Source organism: Octopus bimaculoides, chromosome 3, assembly GCF_046866305.1.
Source record: "Octopus bimaculoides isolate indiv1 chromosome 3, ASM4686630v1, whole genome shotgun sequence".
Taxonomy (NCBI): domain Eukaryota; kingdom Metazoa; phylum Mollusca; class Cephalopoda; order Octopoda; family Octopodidae; genus Octopus; species Octopus bimaculoides.
In genome coordinates this window covers 124,218,274-124,240,773 of record NC_142930.1, presented here as the reverse complement: position 1 = coordinate 124,240,773, position 22,500 = coordinate 124,218,274, and the positions used below count along the sequence as shown (strand labels likewise).

The 22,500-nt window shown below is 38.3% G+C and overlaps 2 protein-coding genes across 2 annotated transcripts in view; both read right to left on the bottom strand.

Annotated features, from left to right (window-relative positions):
* LOC128247284 (megakaryocyte-associated tyrosine-protein kinase-like) overlaps positions 1-2,174 on the bottom strand; it is a 9,142-nt gene extending 6,968 nt beyond the window's left edge. Inside the window, exon 1 of the mRNA XM_089348407.1 lies at positions 2,102-2,174. Coding sequence (XP_089204533.1) covers positions 2,102-2,174 — 73 coding nt within the window. The remainder of the gene's footprint in view (positions 1-2,101) is intronic.
* Positions 1-21,755, bottom strand: part of LOC106876525 (tyrosine-protein kinase JAK1) — a 26,731-nt gene extending 4,976 nt beyond the window's left edge. The window contains exons 1-12 of the mRNA XM_089348405.1: positions 21,726-21,755; positions 19,759-19,845; positions 18,802-18,959; positions 17,065-17,333; positions 15,835-15,954; positions 13,430-13,548; positions 12,113-12,325; positions 10,305-10,444; positions 8,976-9,114; positions 6,527-6,719; positions 4,125-4,372; positions 2,365-2,543 (exon numbers count right to left, since the gene is read on the bottom strand). Coding sequence (XP_089204531.1) covers positions 2,409-2,543; positions 4,125-4,372; positions 6,527-6,719; positions 8,976-9,114; positions 10,305-10,444; positions 12,113-12,325; positions 13,430-13,548; positions 15,835-15,954; positions 17,065-17,333; positions 18,802-18,959; positions 19,759-19,845; positions 21,726-21,755 — 1,851 coding nt within the window. The 3' untranslated portion in view covers positions 2,365-2,408. The remainder of the gene's footprint in view (positions 1-2,364; positions 2,544-4,124; positions 4,373-6,526; positions 6,720-8,975; positions 9,115-10,304; positions 10,445-12,112; positions 12,326-13,429; positions 13,549-15,834; positions 15,955-17,064; positions 17,334-18,801; positions 18,960-19,758; positions 19,846-21,725) is intronic.
* Between the last annotated feature and the right edge of the window lie 745 nt (positions 21,756-22,500).

Below are 22,500 nucleotides of genomic sequence, written 5' to 3'. Positions count from 1 at the left end.
CATGCTGAATATCCCCGAGAACTACGTTAAGGGTACACATGTCTGTGGAGTGCTCGTTCACTTGCACGTTAATTTCACGAGCAGGCTGTTCCGTTGATCGGATCAACTGGAACCCTCGACGTCATAAGCAACGGAGTGCCAACAACAACAACAACAACATTAGGCTGTACAGCAACTACATAATTTTTCATAAAAGGAATTTTACAGTGTATTTACAGAATTTTCTCAGTGTGGTCCATTTGAAAACATTGTGCCACACAGAGCAAGACATCGCACTGCTCTCATGCACAGTGCTTTGATGCAGTTAGTACCATTTCCTGCCTGCAAGGGGTTAATAAAAAAAAAAAACAGGCTAATACTTGTTTCAGTATATTTAGCTAAAAACAGGTTCTAATGCCATACAATTTGTATTTCGTATTATACTAAAGCAGTTATAAATAAACAAAAGGTTGAGAATCGTTTCAACGTGGTTGTTTTGGTGCCATTTATTTGGCATTACTGATTCAATGCTGAATTTATTTGACATGAGACATTTTAAAATTTCTCTCATTCCCCTCATGTTCTCTCATTCTCCATATTCCTCTACATATGAACGAGAAGAAGGAGAGTGTTTATGTCATTTGTGTTCAGTAAATAAATTGTAATCTCTCTCTCTCCCTCTTTCTCACTCTCTCTATTTGCATGTGTATATTTCTACACGTGTGTGGATATGCCTGTGTGTGTGAGTTTTTGCCACTAATACCAAACATGGGTTAGATCTTTTTATCTATGGACCCCTTTTGGTTTTTATTTTATTCTGGTGGTCCCCTATAATCATTTGATGTTTAAAAACTAGTTTTATAGAAACCTCTTTCAAAATTCCTATTTTGTTTTTGATCGTTACCCTGTGTAAGTTGAACTAAGTAAAACCTAGCTGTTTCTTGTAATACATACCAATAAAAACATCTCAAGCAAAATTTTTCCAGGGACCCATAAAAGATGAACCTCAACATTTCACCATTCATCACAACACACAGAAGCCAAAAGCAACCTTGATTATAAGTTGGATTTTTGACTTTCTTCAAAATCAGACTGTTCCTTTCCATTGCTGACTTAGTAGTGCTCTTGTATGGTAGTGAAACATGGACAAATACCAAACAAGCAAAGACGAGTTTAGATGGCAGTTACACAAGGATGCTACAAATGGCCCTGGATGCAAATTAGCAGCAGCGCTTGATCAAAGAGCATCTCCTTGGGCAGCTTTCGAAAAGTAACCAACAAGATCAGAGAATGAGGTCTCTGCATATCAGGTCATTGCTTATGGCACCAAGAATAAGGAGCATCAAAACTTGTTCTCTGTGACACACAGTGTGGTACCAGCAAGCATAGGAGATAACTGCAAGGAAATCACAAGACTCACAAAGGCAATGGCAAATAATCAAGATCTTTGGCAATATGCCATGCCTGAGAAGAAGACCCATCAAGCCAAGTGAAATCATAGCCATGGCAGATAGTGGTGCCACACAACTGGCATGCATGCCAAAAAACAATCATTACACTCTCAGTGTGGTTGGCATTAGGAAAGGTATCCAGCTGTAGAAACCATGCTAAATCAGACTGGAGTCTGGTGCAGCCCCTCAACTTACCAGCCCTGGTCAAACTGTCCAACCCATGCCAGTATGGACAACAGACATTGAGCTAGATGTTTACAAAATGATCACCAAAAAGCAATACAGTCTAGAGACACAATTAGTAGCAGTCAGAAAGTTATTTAGTATTCAAGGATCTGTACTGGTGCCATGCAGAAAAGTAACCATGCTGGTGCCACATAAAAAAGCACCCATACTGGGGCACCATGTAAAAAGCACCCATGCTGGTGCCATGTAAAAACCACCCAGTACACTCTGTAAAGTGGTTGGCGTTAGGAAGGGCATCCAGCTATAGAAACCATGTCAAAACAGATGATTGGGGTTTGGTGCAACCCTCCAGCTTCCCAGCTCCTGTCAAACTGTTCAACCTATGCCAGCATGGAAAGCAGATGTTAAAAGATGATGATGATTATGATGATGGTGGTGATGGTGACAGTGATGATGGTAATGATGAGGTGAAAACTTCTGTTTACCAATGATATGATTCTTATAACAGAATCCAATGAAGATAAGAATACTGAAATATGGAAGAATGATGGTTAACATTACCCAAGGTTGAGGTTTATTACAAGGGCATCCCAGCTGTAGAAACTCTGCCAAATCAGATTGGGGCCTGGTGTAGCCATCTGGTTCACCAGTCCTCAGTCAAATCATCCAACCCTTCCTAGCATGGAAAGCGGACATTAAACGATGATCATCATCATCATAGAAAGGAATAAAATTTTCATACACTAACCATTGCAAAATCCATATATCTGAATGATTCTTTCATGACGCAATTCAATAAGGATTTTGAATTTCCAAATTAAGCTTAAGAGAAGATGGCTGATTCTTGGGATGAAATTCCTTAAAGGCCGCAGTTTTCTTTTCATTATTCTTTTTATATGTTATTTTCCAGACTTTACCAAATGCCCCCTGAATTTGAAAAAAAAAATTAAATAAATAAAATTACCACATTTGATGATACAAAACATGCATAGGCTTATTAGATGCACTCCAATTCATTGCAGCAGCATAAATTCATGAAAAAAAGTTTTTATCAAGAAAATTAACGAATAGGTGCAGAAGAGTGCCTCATATTGAAAGGGCTTGTGGCCCATGAAAAGAAAAGTGGAAGAGGCAAGTGCCTCATTTCAAAGACAGTTGAAATTGAAACTGTAAAGTAAGAGGTTTATAGCCTCAAATTGTAAATTTATAAAAGAACATTGATTTAGAGAAGCAGAGTTCGGCGGGCGGCTCCTGTCTTCTCCCATATTAATCACCATTCATCTCATCTCATTAATGTTTTTGTCCAGCCCGTAACTACTCTCTGTGTACTGCCTTTATGGCAAATTGAAATGAAATAAAGTAGCTTGCTTACCAACCACATGGTTCCAGGTTCAGTCCCACTGTGTGGCACCTTGGGCAAGTGTCTTCTACTATAGCCTCGGGCCGATCAAAGCCTTGTGAGAGGATTCGGTAGACAGAAACTGAAAGAAGCCTGTCGTATATATCTATATATGTGTGTGTTTGTGTGTCTGTGTTTGTCTCCCCAACATCGCTTGATAACTGGAGGAGAAAGGAATGAGAGTGGAGGAGGGAGGAATGAGTGTAGAGGTGGAAGGAATGAGAGTGGAGGAGGGAGGAATGAGTGCAGAGGAGGAAGGAATGAGTGCAGAGGAGGAAGGAATGACAGTGTAGCAGAGGAAGGAATGAGTGGAGGAGGAAGGAATGTAAGTGGAGGATGAAGGAATGAGTGGAGGAGGAAGGAATGAGAGTGGAGGAGGGAGGAATGAGTGGAGGAGGAAGGAATGAGTGTAGAGGAGGAAGGAATGAGAGTGGAGGAGGAAGGAATGAGTGGAGGAGGGAGGAATGAGTAGAGGAGGGAGGAATGAGTGTAGAGGAGGGAGGAATGAGTGTAGAGGAGGGAGGAATAAGTGTAGAGGAGGAAGGAATGAGAGTGGAGGAGGGAGGAATGAGTGGAGGAGGAAGGAATGAGTGTAGAGGAGGGAGGAATGAGAGTGGAGGAGGGAGGAATGAGTGGAGGAGGGAGGAATGAGTGGAGGAGGAAGGAATGAGTGTAGAGCAGGAAGGAATGAGAGTGGAGGAGGGAGGAATGAGTGGAGGAGGGAGGAATGAGTGGAGGAGGGAGGAATGAGTGCAGAGGAGGAAGGAATGAGAGTGGAGGAGGGAGGAATGAGTGCAGAGGAGGAAGGAATGAGAGTGGAGGAGGGAGGAATGAGTGTAGAGGAGAAAGGAATGATAGTGTAGAAAAGAAAGGAATGACAATGTAGAGGAGGAAGGAATGAGTGGAGGAGGGAGGAATGAGTGGAGGAGGAAGGAATGAGTGGAGGAGGAAGGAATGAGAGTGGAGGAGGGAGGAATGAGTGCAGAGGATGGAGGAATGAAAGCCGAAGTGGAAGGAATGAGAGTGGAGGAGGAAGGAAAGAGAGAAGAGAAATTTAAAACAAAAACAATAAAAAGCACATAAAATTAATCTGTTTTTTTTTTCCTTACCTGTCCAAGAACAGACTCCATAGCCATGTCTTTTCTAAATATTTCCAGTGGATTGGGCAATGCTACGGATGTGTTGGTTCTTGGAACTTGCGAACAAAGGCGTTTTAGCTCTTCTGTGATTGGTGGTGGTCTTAAAACTTCTCTATTCCATTTGTGATTGCATAAAGTTTGTGTACTGTCACTGCTGTGCACTGCTTTGATGAGTTCGATGTCATCATCACTGTACTTTAATTCCGGTACATTCATCACTGCAAGTAGTCAAATCCTTCGAAATTAGATGATTTTTCATGCTTGTTTTCATAATTGAATATATAAACAAGTATATAATAATACAGTTCTATATTTAAGAGATGAGGAATTATTTACATTATTTACATTTGACGGATATTTCTCCTCATCTTGTATATAATATATATATATATATATATATATATATATGATATTTTTGTGATGTTTTTGCAGTTTTAATAATAAAGTGTGTGTGTGTGTGTATATGTATGTATATATATATATATATATATATATATATATGGTGGTTGCCTACTCCTTACACAGAGTTTGACCACCTCCTGTACCTACACCTTAGCCCTTTCATGGCGTCTGATGTGGCTTGTTAAACCAGACAATGTTCTGAAAAAACAACCACACAGATTGCACCTCTGATTTGAACTACCAATATCTGCAGATAAGTTCTGCTCATTGTGGATCTTAACATGTCTTTTAAGACCTTCATTGGATATATATATATTCATACATATACACATACACACACCCTTGTATCAACCAGACTATCAGATGATGTTATACATCACTGGTCACATGATCAATCAAGCCAGCAAACCATCCAGCCATACATACAGCCATATTTAGCTATAGAAATGTGCTGTGGTTATATGAATTGCGGTTAAAGGTTTGATAATGTTATGTCTTCTGTTAAATGAAGTCAGGATGGATATCAATAAACAAATTCAAAGACAAGTTGCAGTTGACTACCCTGAAACATTTCTTAGCATCACAAAAATTAGATACAGCAAAACTGATAGGACATTAATAATTGTCAATACATTATAAATTCAAATGCTCATAAAAACAAAGATAAAAGATTAGAAAAACCTGGAGCATGGTATCACAAAAATTCTGGTTACAATTCTGTTTAAATGCTGGTAAGATGCAAAGAATAAGATCAAGGATTCTGGTTTCAATTCTGTTCAAACTGAAACTGCATTGAGGAATCAAAATGTTCTCACACCAAAGGTCCCAGGTCGCTCATAGCAAAACTCCCCTGCCTAGAATTAGCAAGCAAAAACTCCCCATTTTATAGTTGATGTACAGATGCTAGACTAGTCCATCAGGTTAAAAGGTGGACGGCCCAAGTAAAGCTAAATGAACCTGATCATCATGTGGTGAACCAAAATGGATAGTTAAAAGTAAAAAGACACCATGTGGGTAGCTAAAGTTCAAGAGTGATCATACTTCTGCTACACATACACAGTTTGCAACACAGCTCCATTTTCCTCAAATCATACAGATGGGAAACCAGCTATGTGTATTATTATTAAAACCAATTAATCTTGGTGCAGCCTTCCAGCCTGGTCAAACTGTCCAACCCAAGCCAGCATGGACAACAGAAATTAAATGATGATGATACACACTCAGTGCATTTTCAACTTTTCAACATTATGCTGGAGTGAAGACAGCATGTTTTTTGTCTATCTCCTTAACTTCTTGGAGATTTTAGGTATAATTATACTAATGTGTCCATCTGTTCTAATTTAATTAAATTCTATGTCTTTGTGCAGCTGGGGATTGCTCTGCATTTTAAATTGATGTAATGATTGAATTGTTCAATTAAATGGACTTGCTTGAAACAATCGTACTGCATTACCTCTGGATATCCTTGTTGCTTATTTTGATTTTAATCACCTTACTTTGAAATTGTATGGATAATACCGTACTAAACTCTGGTTCCTCAACTTAAGTACCATATTCATCTGAATCTATATATATATTTCTTGCGTCGCCTTCCTGGCACTTGTGCCGGCGGCACATAAAAAGACATTCAAGCGAGGTCGTTGCCAGTGCCGCTGGACTGGCCCCTGTGCGGGTGGCACATAAAATACACCATTTTGAGCATGGCCGTTGCCAGTACCACCTGACTGGCCTTCATGCCGGTGGCACGTAAAAGCACCCACTACACTCTCTGAGTGGTTGGCGTTAGGAAGGGCATCCAGCTGTAGAAACTCTGCCAAATCAGATTGGAGCCTGGCATAGCCATCTGGTTCGCCAGTCCTCAGTCAAATCGTCCAACCCATGCTAGCATGGAAAGTGGACATGAAATGATGATGATGATGATATATAATATATATATATATATAAAAGCAAAGAAATTAATTTAAACTTACATTTATCAGCCAACTGCAGTAATATTTTGCTTACATCACCTGGTTTAGGTCGGCATTCACTACCTTTTGCACGGCACTCAAGTATTAAGGAATGAACTTCCTTGTAGATCGCATCAAGCTGCTCGGCATTGCCATCATTCTTGCTGGCAGCTTTGGATTCAATCAGTAAACGGCAAACATGTGCACAGTTAGCCTGTTAAAAAAAAAAGGAGGGGGATTAAAATGTAGATTCTTTTACTTGTTTCAGTCATTAAACTGTGGTTATGCTGGAGCACTGCCTTGAATTTTTAGTTAAATGAATCAACCCAAGACTTATTTTCTAAGCATGGTGCTTATTCTATTGGCTCCTTTTGCTGAACTGCTAAGTTACAGGAATGCAAACACACCAACTCAGTCGGGAGTGGCAAAAACACAGACACACACATAGATATACACATATACATATACAACAGGCTTCTTTCAGTTTCCTTCAACCAAATCCATTCAGCAGGCTTTGGTGAGCCCAAGAGTATAGTAGAAGACACTTGCTCAAGGTACCACATAGTGGGACTGAACCCGGAACTGACAGGGGAATCTTCATGGTGAAGACCTTCCTTTTGGATCAGAAGTACTGTGGGCTCAGAGAAGTGGCCTTCTCTGAGCCACCAGACAATGAGAAGGTGGTGACCAAAAGCTGTCTTGGCCACCAAGCCACCTGCAAATGTAGAGAAGCAAACCAGATTATGAAGCACTTCTTTGATTGTTCTCTGGTCCCCAAGCCTAAATGAAAGGCAAAGGCCGATACAGCTTGATGCCAGTGACATCGCAACATAAAATAAAGTATCTTACTCAAGAACACAACACACTGTCTAGTCTGGGAATTGAACTCACAACTTCACGATTGTAAGCCCAATGTTCTAACCACTGAGCCATGTGCCTTCACAATCAAAATATTTCTTAGAAAAACATTGCAATGGAGTTCTTATACTATAAAGGGTATGTATATGTATATATCATCATCATCGTTTAATGTCCGCTTTCCATGCTAGCATGGGTTGGACGATTTGACTGAGGACTGATGAAACCAGATGGCTACACCAGGCTCCAATCTGATTTGGCAAAGTTTCTACAGCTGGATTCCTAACGCCAACCACTCAGAGAGTGTAGTGGGTGCTTTTACGTGCCACCGGCACGAAGGCCAGTCAGGCGGTACTGGCAACGGCCATACTCAAAATGGTGTATTTTATGTGCCACCCGCACAAGAACCAGTCCAGGGGCACTGGCAACGATCTCGCTTGAAAGTCCTTACACATGCCGCAGGCACAAGTGCCAGAAAGGCGACGCTGGGCACAGGTGCCATCACAATTTCGCTTTCGCTTGCTCCAATAAGTCTTCGCAAGCTGAGTTATGTGTCCAATGAAGGAGACAACGTTGGCATGGGTGCCAGTCGTCGAATTTAACTCAATTTCGATTTCACTTGCCTCAACAGGTCTTCGCAAGTGGAGTTTAGTGTCCAATGAAGGAAGGTACGCATAAGTGGACTGGCTGAGGCCTTAGATTTAGGTCCCACTATAAAGAGTATGTACATGTATATGTAACATAAATAAAAAATAAATAATAGAGAAAAAAGATTTTGCAAAATGCACTTCATGCCTATAGGTGTATGCAAATATTATATTTGCAGTGGTTCTGCTATGTTTTACAGCAATCATTCTATAATGCTTGACGTATATGCATAAACCATCCCTCGTATTAATCCACTTAAGGTATAGGAAATTTTTATTTACACCAGGAATCAAACCCTCTACTTCATGATTGTGAACCCAATGCTTTAGTCACTGAGTCATCTGGCCTTCACTATAATCTTGTGAAATTAATCCTGACTGGTGAGATTAAAGAAGATAAAAGATGCTAAAGGAGCTGTTTCTTTCTGATGAATAATAGAAATAAAATCGAAATATAATTTTAAAGGAATGTGAGTTTATAAATACTGTATTTAATGGCCTATAAGACTCACCTTTTTTTCCAAAAAATGGCTTTAAAAATCCCCCTGCATCCAATGCACTCAATGTAGACTCAAAACTCGCTCAAAATGGTATGTATGTTTACTAAACGTGTGCTGCCATCTACTAATGAACAATCGCCTATGGTATATATATATATATATATATATATATATATATATATATATATATATATATATATATATATATATATGTATATATATATATATATATATATATGTATATATATATATATATATATATATGTATATATATATATATATATATATATATATATATATATATATATATATAAAATGTGGATGCAATAAATTGCTTATTTATTTACCAGTAATAACAAAGTTATACAGGTAAACTTTATTTTAGAGGTAATTTATTTTACAAATGTATAGCCTAGGCTATATACTCGTGCATCTTATAGGCCACCAAATATGGTAAATACTTACTTGATTTTGAAAGTTTTCTTGCGGAGGATTGCAATCAAAACATAACATCTCACAAAGACAACTTCCAAATGCAAACATATCAGATTCACAAGTGGGTTTCTGTAAATTACTTTGTAGCTCAGGTGCCAACCAGGGTTTTCTGAAAGAGATTTTGATATCATATATTAAAAAAAAAATGACAGAGAGAGAGCTGTAAAAATCATGTGAAAACTTGTGCTAGTGCCACATAAAAGGCAACTAGCTCACTCTGTGAAGTGGTTGGCATCAGGAAAGGCATGCAGCTGTAAGAACACTGCCAAAACAGAGTAGCTTAGGGTAGTTTTTTTTTTACCTGACCTGCTTCTGTGAACCACCCTACCCATGTATGCATGAAAGATGGACATTAAACAATGATGATGACTCCTTTCAGAAATTCATGTTGTATAAAAGTTTAAAAAGAAATGGGTTTTGCGTGTGTGTGTGTGTGTGTGTCTGTTTGTTTGTTTGTGTGTGTGTGTGTGTGTGTGTGTGTGTGTGTGTGTGTGTGTGTGTGTGTGTGTGTGTATGTGTTTGTGTGTATGTGGTGTGCGTGTTGTGTATGTATGTGTGTGTGTTGTGTATGTGATTGTGTTCTCTATGTGGGTATGTATGTATGTGTTGTGTGTGTGTGTGTATGTATATATGTGTGTTGTGTGTGTATGTGTGTGTTTGTGTGTATGTTGTGCATGTGATTGTGTTCTCTGTGTCGGTATGTATGTGTTTGTGTGCGTGTTTGTGTATTTGTGTGTATGTTGTGTGTGTGTGTTGTATATGTGATCGTGTTCTCTGTGTGGGTATGTATGTGTTGTGTGTGTGTGTGTGTGCATGTGTGTGTGTATGTGCGCATGCATGCAAACATGAGTACAGACGAGTAAGAGGCTGACTATGAAAAAACCAAATGAAGGCACATGACTTCGTGGTTATGGATATTTGGCTCAAAATCAAAAAATCATGAGTGAATTGTGTCCTTGAGCAAGACACTTTATTTCTCATTGCTTCAGTGCACTCAGCTAGCAAAAAATGTGTTGTACCAGTAATTCAAAGGACTAGCCTTGTTACATTCTGTCTCAGGCTAAATCTCCCTGAGAATTACATTAAGGTTAGCAATCTCCGAGGAGACGTCAGCAACTTGAACATTAATTTCACAAGCAGGCCGTTCCACTGATCGGATCAACCGGAACCCTTGCCTTCATAACCGACCGACTGCTGCTGCTGCTGCCAATGACAGAACTACTGCTGCCAATGACGACCACCACCAGCACTGTTATTGTATTTTAGAGGTGTTAATAAAGGTAAAGATTCATATCAAACCTGACAGTGTTAACTTGGTTATCTAATGGTAGATGATCTGTAACTTTGACAAGTCCTGCGTCGGCTATTTTCACTTGGCTCATTGTACACAACAATAAATTACGACAGTGAAGGTTACCATGAACCAAACTCTGTCTCCGCTGAAAGTAACAACAACAACAATGGACATTTGTAGGTGTTTTGTTATTTCTTACATTGAAAATATTTACAAGAATGGCTGTGTGATTAAAAAGCTCACTTTCCAACTACATAGGAACAGGAGTGGTTGTGTGGTAAGAAGCTTGCTTACAAACCACATGGTCCCGGGTTCAGTCCCATTGCATGGCACCTTGGGCAAGTGTCTTCTACTATCGCCTCGGGCCGACCAAAGCCTTGTGAGTGGATTTGGTAGATGGAAACTGAAAGAAGCCTGTCATGTGTGTGTGTGCGCATGCGTGAATTTGTCAAACCCCACCATCGCTTGACAACCAATGCTGGTGTGTTTCTGTCCCCGTAACTTAACGGTTCGGCAAAAGAGACCAATAGAATAAGCACTAGGTTTACAAAGAATAAATCCTGAGGTCGATTTGTTCAACTAAAGGCGGTGCTCCAGCATGGCCACAGTCAAATGACTAAAAAGAATACATAGTTTCAAGTTCAATCTCACTACAAAGCACCTGAAGCATGTGTCTTCTATTACAGCCTTGAGTCACCCAAAACTTTGTGAGTGAATTTGGTAGACAGAAACTGAAAGAAGCTTTCAGTAAGGCGGCGAGCTGGCAGAAACGTTAGCACGCCGGGCGAAATGCTTAGCGGTATTTTGTCTGCCGTTACATTCTGAGTTCAAATTCTGTCGAGGTCGACTTTGTCTTTCATCCTTTCGGGGTCGATTAAATATGTACCAGTTACGCACTGGGGTCGATATAACCGACTTAATCCGTTTGTCTGTCCTTGTTTGTCCCCTCTGTGTGGAGCCCCTTGTGGGCAATGAACAAATAAGAAACTGAAAGAAGCTTGTTATGTCCATATATACATATATGTGTGTATGTGTGTGTGTGTGTGTGTATATATATATATATATATATATATATATATATCTGTGGAGGTGCAATGGCCTAGTGGTTAGGGCATTGGACTCGTGGTCATAGGATCATGGTTTTGATTACCAGAATGGGCGTTGTGAGTGTTTATTGAGTGAAAACACCTAAAGCTTCACAAGGCTCTGGTAGGGGGTGGTGGCGAACCCAGCTGTACTTTTTCACCACATATTTCTCTCTTTCTTCCTGTATTTCAAAGAGTCAGCCTTGTCACGCTGAATCTTTCCTTGAACTACATTAAGGGTACATGTGTCTGTGGAGTGCTCAGTCACTTGTATGTTAATTTCACAAGCAGGCTCTTCCGTTGATCGGATGAACTGGTACCCTTGTTGTCATAACTGATGGAGTGCAACGATATTTATATCTATATATAAATATGTATGTGTGTGTGTGTGTGTGTGTGTGTGTGTGTGTGTGTGTGTAAAATAACGAAGGTGGCCAGATGCAATATAAAACCAAAAAGGAAAAATTCATTTGTCACTGATTGTGACAGAGGGTGAAGGGTAGCACCTACATTGCTAGAAACAAGTGTCAAAGACCTTTATAGCCACAAGAAAGGGCGCAGGTAGCACCTACATTACTAGAAAAAAAGAGTCAGACCCTTATAGTCACGGAAAGCACATTGTCCATGTAGATGAATTCGACTCAAACCCTCCCCTAAAACTTCAGGTCTTGAGCCTTTAGTTAAAAGGATTATTATTAGAGGAGGAGAAGGAAGAGGTTTATATTTACCAGACACGTCAATCCATCTGAAACCTTAGCTGCCATTTTCAATATCAACCCAACACGAACGTCAGTATTCCGACAGAGAAATTCACTGATGCTTTTATGATTTGCATATTCCATTACTAGACCACATTTTGGCTTCAGAATTATTCCTTCCATTTGTAAAAAGGATGGATTCTTTGACAGAAGATAATGATCCTCAATAGCATTCAAGAAAAACTGAAATGATAAATGAAAATCCAAGCTGAAAAGGATAAAATAAATTAAGCAAACCTAGTGAAAATATCTTCTAGTGATCTCTGAGTCTTTGCAAGTCAGAAATAGCAGCCAAATCTATAAATCACATCTTAACTTTTAAAGATATCTATGCCTTTGTGAGTTGATTCAGAAATAGAAGCTAAATTTTCTATAAATCACATCTTATCTTCTCGTAATTTCTATATTTTTATGAGTCACAAATAGCTGCCAAATCTATAAACTACCTCCTGTCTGTATATCTCTGTAAGACAAAAATAACAGCTAAATCTGCTATTAATCACAACTTACCTTCTTGCAGGGGCAAACTGAGCCATCGGTCAATTGGGCACTGCCCAAGGGTCCAGAGCTCTGACGGGCCTGCACTCTACATGTTAACTCTACTAAAAAAAAAAATTATTATTTAACACATTCACCATTACGGACAGAGTCAATAACTATTGAAAAGGTTGCAAGATGCAACAAAAATTTTAGGAAAAATAAATAGGTAAATGAGTGTGTAGTGGCACGTGTGGCCGCCATCTTGGGAAGTGCCATTGCGCATGTGTAAGGGACTTGCCGTCAGCGGAAGTACCTGAGCACGCATGCACAATGCAACAGGTGGAGAGAAAGAAATAGCGTTCGCTCTCTTATCCATCCAGCAGCCGTCATGACAGGACGTTCTTCCAGGCTCTCACAACTCGATCCCGACATGTGGTCGAAGCTTCTTTGGTATTCTAGCGGCATGTCTATTCACCCAGGAACGAAATGGCTCTACACCAACCTAGAATAAACTATTGATCTGTTGTTACCGTTATCCCTTGTGTTGTATTTCTGGATTTAATGATTAATATAAGAACTGGGGAGAGCCGGCCGAGCCGTCATATCTCATCCAATTCTTATAAGTGGAAACTTTACTGGTGATTGTGTTAAATATTAAGGCACTAAAAGAGAATGACTCACCCTACAACAACATTGAGATCGAAAGTTTGAATTTTAAGTAGAAGCACAAAGAAGAACATGCACAGAATTTTCTCTTTTTTTTCTTTTTTTTTTTTTGTTGCTTGAAAAGGAAATAGTAATGCAAACCTGTAAATAGTATGGAGAATCTGAAAAGTCTTTCAATTGCTTAACAGCCACAGGTTTATTTCCATTTCCTTTATAAACACCAACCTTTACATCAGTGAACACACCACTTCCAATAACAGCTGGGGAAAATAAAACGGATATGCAAAAATGAACAAAAAAAATCATTATTTAAACTGGCAGTTATTTATTAATTATTTATTATTTCTATTACTGGACTGTGGGGTAATGCTGGAGTTTTAGTCAAACAGATCAACCTTCGTACTTATTTTCTAAGTCTTGTACTTATTCATCAGTCTTGTTTGCCAAACTGTTAGGTTATGAGGACATAAACAAACCATCACCAGTTATCAAGCAGTGGTGGGATGCATATGCAACGACAAAGGCACACTTACATATGTGTGTGTGTGTGTGTGTGTGTGTGTGTGTGTGTGTGTGTGTGTGTGTGTGGAGGTGCATGGCTTAGTGGTTAGGGTGTTGGACTCATGATCATAAGATTGTGGTTTCAATTCCTGGACCGGGCTGTGTTGTGTTCTTGATCAAAACACTTCATTTCACATTACTCCAGTCCACTGATCTAGTAAAAGGGGGTAATCCTACAACATACCGGTGTCCTGTCCTGGGAGGAATATATATATGCCAAAGAAATCAGGAAAACTGACCGTATGCTCCTTATGGAGTAATGTGGACTAACCAACCATATATCATCATCATTTAACAACTGATTTCCATGCTGCCATAGGTTGGGCAGTTTGACAGGTGCTGGCATAGGTTGGACGGTTTGACAGGTGCTGGCATAGGTTAGACAGTTTGACAGGCACTGGCATAGGTTAGACGGTTTGACAGGTGCTAGTATAGGTTAGACGGTTTGACAAGTGCTGGCATAGGTTAGACAGTTTGTCAGGTGCTGGCATAGGTTAGACAGTTTGACAGGTGCTGGCATAGGTTAGACGGTTTAACAAGTGCTGGCATAGGTTGGCAAGCACTAGCTAGGCAGAAGACTGCACCAGGCTTCCCTGCTGGCATAGGTTGGCAAGCACTAGCTAGGCAGAAGACTGCACCAGGCTTCCCTGCTGGCATAGGTTGGCAAGCACTAGCTAGGCAGAAGACTGCACCATGCTTCCCTGTCGTTTTTGGCATGATTTTTACAGTTGGATGCCTTTCTGATTACCAGCCACTCCACAGAGTGGCCTGAGTGCTTTTTACATGGCACCAGTAGAGGCAAGGTCAGTTTTGGCATGTTTTTTTTTTTTACAGCTGGATACCTTTCCAAATGCTAACCATTTTACAATGTAGACTGGATGCTTTCTACATGGCACCAGCACTGGCAGGGTGACCAAGTGACTTGCAAGACATAACAAGGATCATCTGAAAAATTCATAAGCTGATCAAGATATTATCATGGAATGTGACCAAATGAGATTTCAAGTGTCAGAAAACATGGCACCTACCAAGGAGAAACCGTCATCTTGCCAAGTTCATAGTGTAGAATATTCTCAACTGTTTCATGAGACATATTAATAGCATTGGCCATGTAATTTATAGTCAATTGCCTGTCATCCATCATCAAATGGAGAACACGATCTATTTTTCCCTCAATGTTGACAGTTGCAGCACATTCAGACTTAGGATCATCTTCAAGTCTCTGCCTTCCCCCTCTTAAATCCAGTTGCTCAATCTGCACTGTTGACAGGGCTTTACGTTCTGAGTTCAAATTCTGCCAAGGTCGACTTTGCTTTTCATCCTTTCAGGGTCAATAAATTAAGTACCAATTGCATACCAGTTGGGTTCAATCTAATCGACTGGTCCCCTCCCCAAAAGTTTCTGGCCTTGTGCCTGGAGTAGACAAGAATATCACAAGTTTGAAATAAGACGTACATATGTTTATGAGTAGTATTCCTTTCTCATCTGAATATCTTACTCTCTTTTACTCTTTACTCTTTTACTTGTTTCAGTTATTTGACTGTGGCCATGCTGGAGCACCGTCTTTAGTCGAGCAAATCAACCCCAGAACTTATTCTTTGTAAGACTAGTACTTATATTATTGGTTCCTTTTGCTGAACCGCTAAGTTATGGGGACGGAAACACACCACCATCGGTTGTCAAGCGACGTTGGGGGAACAAACACAGACACACAAACATATACACACACACACATATGTATATACATATATACGACAGGCTTCTTTCAGTTTCCGTCTACAAAATCCACTCACAAGGCTTTGGTTGGCCCGAGGCTATAGTAGAAGACACTTGCCCAAGGTACCACGCAGTGGGACTGAACCCAGAACTATGTGGTTGGTATGCAAGCTACCTACCACACAGCCACTCCTGCGCCTATCTTATGAACGAATTTAAAACAAAAAAAATAACAAAAAAAAAAAAGATTTAAAAAAGACTTTGTTTACCTTGTTCTGTTTGGAAAAGAATATCTGACTGAGAAAGTATATCAGGTTGTGAGTGTTTTGTCACTGATTCTTGTATTCCAGTATAATTTTCAGGTTTACATAGCAACAGATTTGAAGGAGCTGCAGAGACAAAAGAATACAGAAAGGAAGAAATTTACTTTAAGAAGGGGACACATGCACTCATATCAGTATAGAACATGTTCCTTTAAGTTTCTGCCAACCACATTCACTCCCAAATCTTTGGTTGGCCTAGAGCTACAGAAAACACTTGCTCAAGGTACCATGCAGTGGCACTGAACCCAAAACCATGTTGTTGGGAAGCAAACATCTTAACAACAGAGATGCTTGTGCCTATAGCCATGCTTGCATCACTAGGTTTAAAACATCATATGTTATGACATCATATGTTATGAGTGTCTCAACAACTCCATCAGGAGTTGAGAGCTCAAGGCAAACCAAGAAAAATATATATTTACATGTTGTACATGTGGTTGCCCATTTTTGGGGTAATGCAAACAGTCATGTGATGAAGTAGTTTGCTTCACAAAATAGGTGCATTAATCAAAAATATTCAGTTGTATTTAGTTCTGTCCAAATTACAACCATTCACACGGAGACTGACTTTACTGCTTGGACTTTACAAATAAAACCAATAAAATAAACAAGACAACAATTGCTGCAGATAAAATTCCCAGGTGACCTGGTACCTATTCATGATAGTCATGTGAACTGACACAAGGCAGTATAAAGTGCCTGACCCAGGTTCGTAACAAAACATCTTAAGCCATTCCTTCATAAGTTTACCAATGGAAGGCCCCTGTCAATCATCTGGTGCTAGTATATCTTGGGACATCCCCTGCATCATTGCCCATCAGAGTACCACTTAAGGACTTAATTAGCAAATATCTTTATTGAGAGTCTTACAACAAGCCCCAGCCAACTCAGGGCTAACACATACTGATGGACACTGGGCATTGGTCTGTTCTTCTTCTGACCTCATCAATGTTGATAAAGTTATTTTATTTGATGGCTGAAAAAATTTGCAGTACTTGGTCTTTCTTGTTTTTTGTTTTTTCCAAATCATAATTTATGAGAAGATTATTTGCCTAATTCTTGAATAGTCCTCTATTTACAGCTAGTAATCTATAAAACTACTCTTGTACATTAGTTCACTGTTCTCCCTTAGTTAAAGTATTGAATATAAAGAAAACTTACACAAAATAAACTTACCAAATTTATCAGGTTTCAACATTTGGCTTGCTTTACTACTTTTGATATATTCCAAAAGATTTGTGCTAGAAGGAAATGCTTCTTTATATTTCTTTTGAGAATAGTCAATGATTTCATACAATATTTCTTCTTCATTTGCATTTTTGCTGTTAAATTTTGGGTTAAGACGAGCAATATGGTAATGAAATGGATGGACAACGTTCCATTGAATGAGATAACATCCAGGTTCATGACTTTTTTTCCGAAGAATATCAGTAATGTATTTTTTGCTGTATAAACAAAACAAAAACAAAATTGCAGTTTGAAAGTTCTAACATGTAAAATAAATTCTTGTACTATCTGCATTATAACACAAGTAGAATGTGTGTGTGTGCGTGTGAAAATAATAATAATAAGTATGATGACATAGCATTTCATGAATTCAATTTACAATATGATTTAAATACAACTTATTAATGATGTACATGTTTCCACTACATCAGTTAGCAACTGTCGCATTTACAGCCTTTGCCATAATACTGGTGTAGTTTCTTCATGGTCTTCACTGTAATATCCTTGCAGATTGAACTGGTTAGAGTTTTATGAATGAATTAGAAGAAGCTCGAGATATATAAACAAAAGCGAACACACATACACAATCCACTAAGCCATTGATAGAAAAAATTCTATAATTTTTCCTACCCTATATTAATTTTAAGAAATGATTTTAGCAATTTCTGAAGTTTAATCGGAATTTTTATTTGCTGCCGACTGAAACTGCACTTGCACGGTAAATTTGAAAAATTATAATATATAAGGATGAGGCACAATTTATTTGGTCTCTAATTTATATGTTTGTTTTGGTGTATCCACTGATGAGACTTTTCCTTGCAAATTATTTTATTTGCTAATTAAAGTTTGAAACCTGAGGTCTGGCTGTAAAACATGGTAACTGTTTTTATTTTTCATTCCCTTCGAAATTGCTCTTGACTGTGGTTTGAACTTTTTGACTGTTCTTTCTAGTATGTTAGGCAACCTGTTAAGGCTCGCCTCTTTGTGCATAAATGTACACTAATTTTTATAGATATATATATATATACATAATCAACACTATTCAAGCATGGCCATTGCCAGTACCACCTGAGTGGCCATCATGCCAGTGGCACGTAAAAGCACCCACTACACTCTCGGAGTGGTTAGCGTTAGGAAGGGCATCCAGCCATAGAAACTCTGCCAGATCAGATTGGAGTCTGGTGCAGCCATCTGGTTCACCAGGCCTCAGTGAAACCATCCAACCCATGCCAGCATGGAAAGCGGACGTTAAACGATGATGATGATATACATATATATGCATAATCCATATAATATACATACATACATATATATATATGCATAATCCATATATATATACACATTCATATACACAATCCATGCACACACACACACACACACCTATACATACATTATGTGTGTGTGAAAAGTATCTTGGGATCAATATGAAACTACAAGGCCTATCAATAAAGGAGTGGGATTTTTGCAAAACAATCATTACAGCTGCCTAGAATTTAAGCATGTGTGTGTGTGTGTGTGTGTGTGTGTGTGTGTGTGTGTGTGTGTGTGTGTGTGTGTGTGTGTATACATGTTCTAATGGTAATATTTTAGAACTGTTTTATTTTTAATAAAAGAGGGAGAACAATGGATGAGGTTTGGTTGTTCTTTTTGACTGAAACAAAAACAGAACAACTTAAAGAAACATACGTAATATTTCCATGGAAACCATGTTCTCGCATATATTTGATACTAGGTGGCTCCACTTGTTCACATAAGCTATTGTAGAAGTCATAAGAAAGTCGAAAATACCCATCTATACACGATACAAAAGACACTGCTGATTCTTCATTATCAAAGGATAACACCTGAAAAAAATCGATAACACTTCATTTAAATCTTTTGCTACCATATTTTTATTGAAATACATCCTCATTAATTTAATTAATCTTTAAGTGGCAGAAATCATCAATTTATGCTTTCAGTAGAGAACAGCAAACATCACCAATTGATGTTTCGAAAATTGTACAAATTGTACAGTACAGGCATGGTTGTGTGCTAAGATGGTTGCTTCCCAAGGACATAAACATGCCAGCATTGGTTGTCAAGTGATGTTGGGGGGACAAATACAGACACACAATCATATACATATGTGTATATATATATATATATATATATATATATATATATATATATATATATATATATATATGCAAAAGGCTTCTTTCAGTTTCCATCTACCAAATCCACTCATTAGGCTTGGGTCGGCCAAAGGCTATAGTAGAAGACACTTGCCCAATGTGCCATGCAGTGGGACTGAACCCAGAGCCATGTGGTTGGGATGCAAACGTCTTACCACACAGCCACTCCTGCACCAATATATATATATATATATATATATATATATATATATATATATATATGACAAGCTTCTTCAGTTTCCATCTACCAAATCCACTCACAAAAATTTGGTTAGCCTGAGGCTGTAGTAGAAGACACTTGACCAAGGTGCCATTCAGTGGGACTGAACCTGAGACCATGTGGTTGGGAAGCAAACTTCATACCACACTGTCATGCCTGTTAAAATAAAAGTAAGGAGAAAAAAAAGTAAAAAAGTAATGAAAGCAAAAGACTTCTAATCTTGAAATATCAAATAAAACAACTTACTATTGGTGCACTTTGTTTAAAGTTCAACTGTACACTGTTATTAAACTTTATTTCAATCCATCTTAAACTACTTATTAAATAAGCACTCTGAAACAAATAAAATAGAAGTTAAAAAATGAAATAATAATGGATGTAATTATAATTAATGTTAGTTGAAAAGCTGAAGATAGTGAAAGCACTTACACAAAACTTCCTTCCATCAGATTTTTGTTAATCTGTTGTCTTTTAAACATATTTTTATATAGATTTTAACTTAAAAAACTGTTATTGTTATATATATATATATATATGTACACACACACACACATATTTATACACACATACATATACATACATACATACATATATATATACATACACACACACATACATAAACACATACATATATATATATATGATTAAGAAAACAAAAAAAAAAACACGAAGAAAAAACAACACGAGGACATGGTACATGCAAAGTATTAATAAAATGCTCAGGGAAGGAAAGAAAGGTAGTTTTACATTTTGAGCAAAGCAGGAGCCAGAGGAATGTCCAAGAGAAAGGAAAGACAGAGGAAAAAAATCGCCAGCAATCCACATGTAGTTACACACACACACACACACACACACACACACACACACACACACATATATAAAATATAATATAATTTTACTTATACCATTAGTCTCTTTATCTCATTCTTTTTTATATATATATATATACACACGCTAATACACGACCCATGTTATATTCCCCACTCGTGTTGCAACCACGTCAGGGGCAAAACTAGTCGGTATACAGCACTTACTCGGTATTACCTGTATCTTTAGGGTTTGGTTGACTCCAATACCCTTCGTAACCTTTATATATATGTATGTATATGTGTGTGTGTTTGCTCCCTAACTACTGCTTGACAATCAGTATTGGTGTGTTTACATTCCCGTAACTTAGCTATTCAGCAAAAGAGGCCGATAGAATAAGTACTGGGCTCAACAAGAAATAAGTAGTGGGATCGGTTCATTTGACTAAAACAAATTGTTCAAGGCAATGCCCCAGCATGGTCGCAGTCTAATGACCTAAACAAGTAAAAGGCAAAAGGTATCGTCTTGAATTAATCATGCATTGTCACGTAGCTTTTAGATTTCAGTCATGTGATTGCTTATTTTTACAATGATGTTACAGGCTAGGTGTAACAGGCCAGATCTTGATGACCTGAACACAAAGCAGGTAAAATAATTAGGCCAGATATGGCTGACTTAAATGCTAAAGGGCTAAACTGCAAATATTCACAGTGGCAAAGATGTTGATCAGTTCATAACTGTAAGGCTACTCACCAACACCAGCAATAACAATGAGCCATGAGAGAACATTTACATAACAGTTCAACCTGGTAGAAATAACAGCTAAATTTTCCATAACTTCTAAATTATTGTCATAGATAATTAAGTATATACAAGTGAAATCGAAATCAAACTAAATTCGATGACTAGCCCCCATGCCAACGTCTCCTCCATTGGACACTAAACTCTGCTTGCGAAGACCTGTTGGGGCAAGCAAAGGTGAAATCGTGATGGCACCACCATTCGAGTGTAATCATTACCAGCGTCGCCTTCCTGGCACTTGTGCTGCAGCTTTGCGTTCCTGGCACTTGTGCCGGTGGCACGTGAAAAGTCATCCGAGCGAGATCGTTGCCAGTGCCACTGGACTGGCTCCTGTGCAGGTGGCACGTAAAATACACCATTTGAGCGTGGCCGTTGCCAGTACTGCCTGACTGGCCTTCGTGCCGGTGACATGTAAAAACACCTACTACACTCTCTGAGTGGTTGGCGTTAGGAAGGGCATCCAGCTGTAAAAACTCTGCCAAATCTGATTGGAGCCTGTGTAGCCATCTGGTTCGTCAGTCCTCAGTCAAATCATCCAACCCATGCTAGCATAGAAGGTGGACGTCAAACGATGATGATGATGATGGTGATGAGGTTTACCTCACTTTACGAGACGCCAAGTATATGAGTTTCATTTTTCAAGCACAAGATCCAAATTTTGAATGAAGTGCAAAAGCTTCTACTACCATAACAAATGTTTTTGCATGTTACTGAGAAATTTATAGTGAACGAAAAAAAAGCTTCTTCTAAACAAATAACTCGAGATTTGTTTTTTAAAAAGAAATCTAAAAGTCTGTCTATGAGTGCTTGTGAATCAGCAATTGCGACTACAAGTGATGGTGTGCGCGAATCTAGTGAAAGTGATTCAGAAAATGATCATAATACTCTTTTACTTGTTTCAATCATTTGACTGCAGCCATGCTGGAGCACCGCCTTTAGCAGAGCAAATCGACCCCAGGACTTATTCTTTGGAAGCCTAGTAATTATTCTATCGATCTCTTTTGCCAAACCGCTAGGTTACGGGGATGTAAACACACCAACATCGGTTGTCAAGTGATGTGGGGGGGACAAACACAGGCACACAAACTTATACATATATATATATATATATATATATATATATATATATATATATATATATATATATACATATGTATATATATATGTATATATACATATGTATATATATATGTATATATATATTTATATATATATATATATGTATATATATATGTATATATATGCATATATGTATATATATATGTATATATATATATATGTGTATATATATATATATGTGTATATATGTATATATATATGTATATATGTGTATATATATGTATATATATATGTATATATGTATATATATATGTATATATG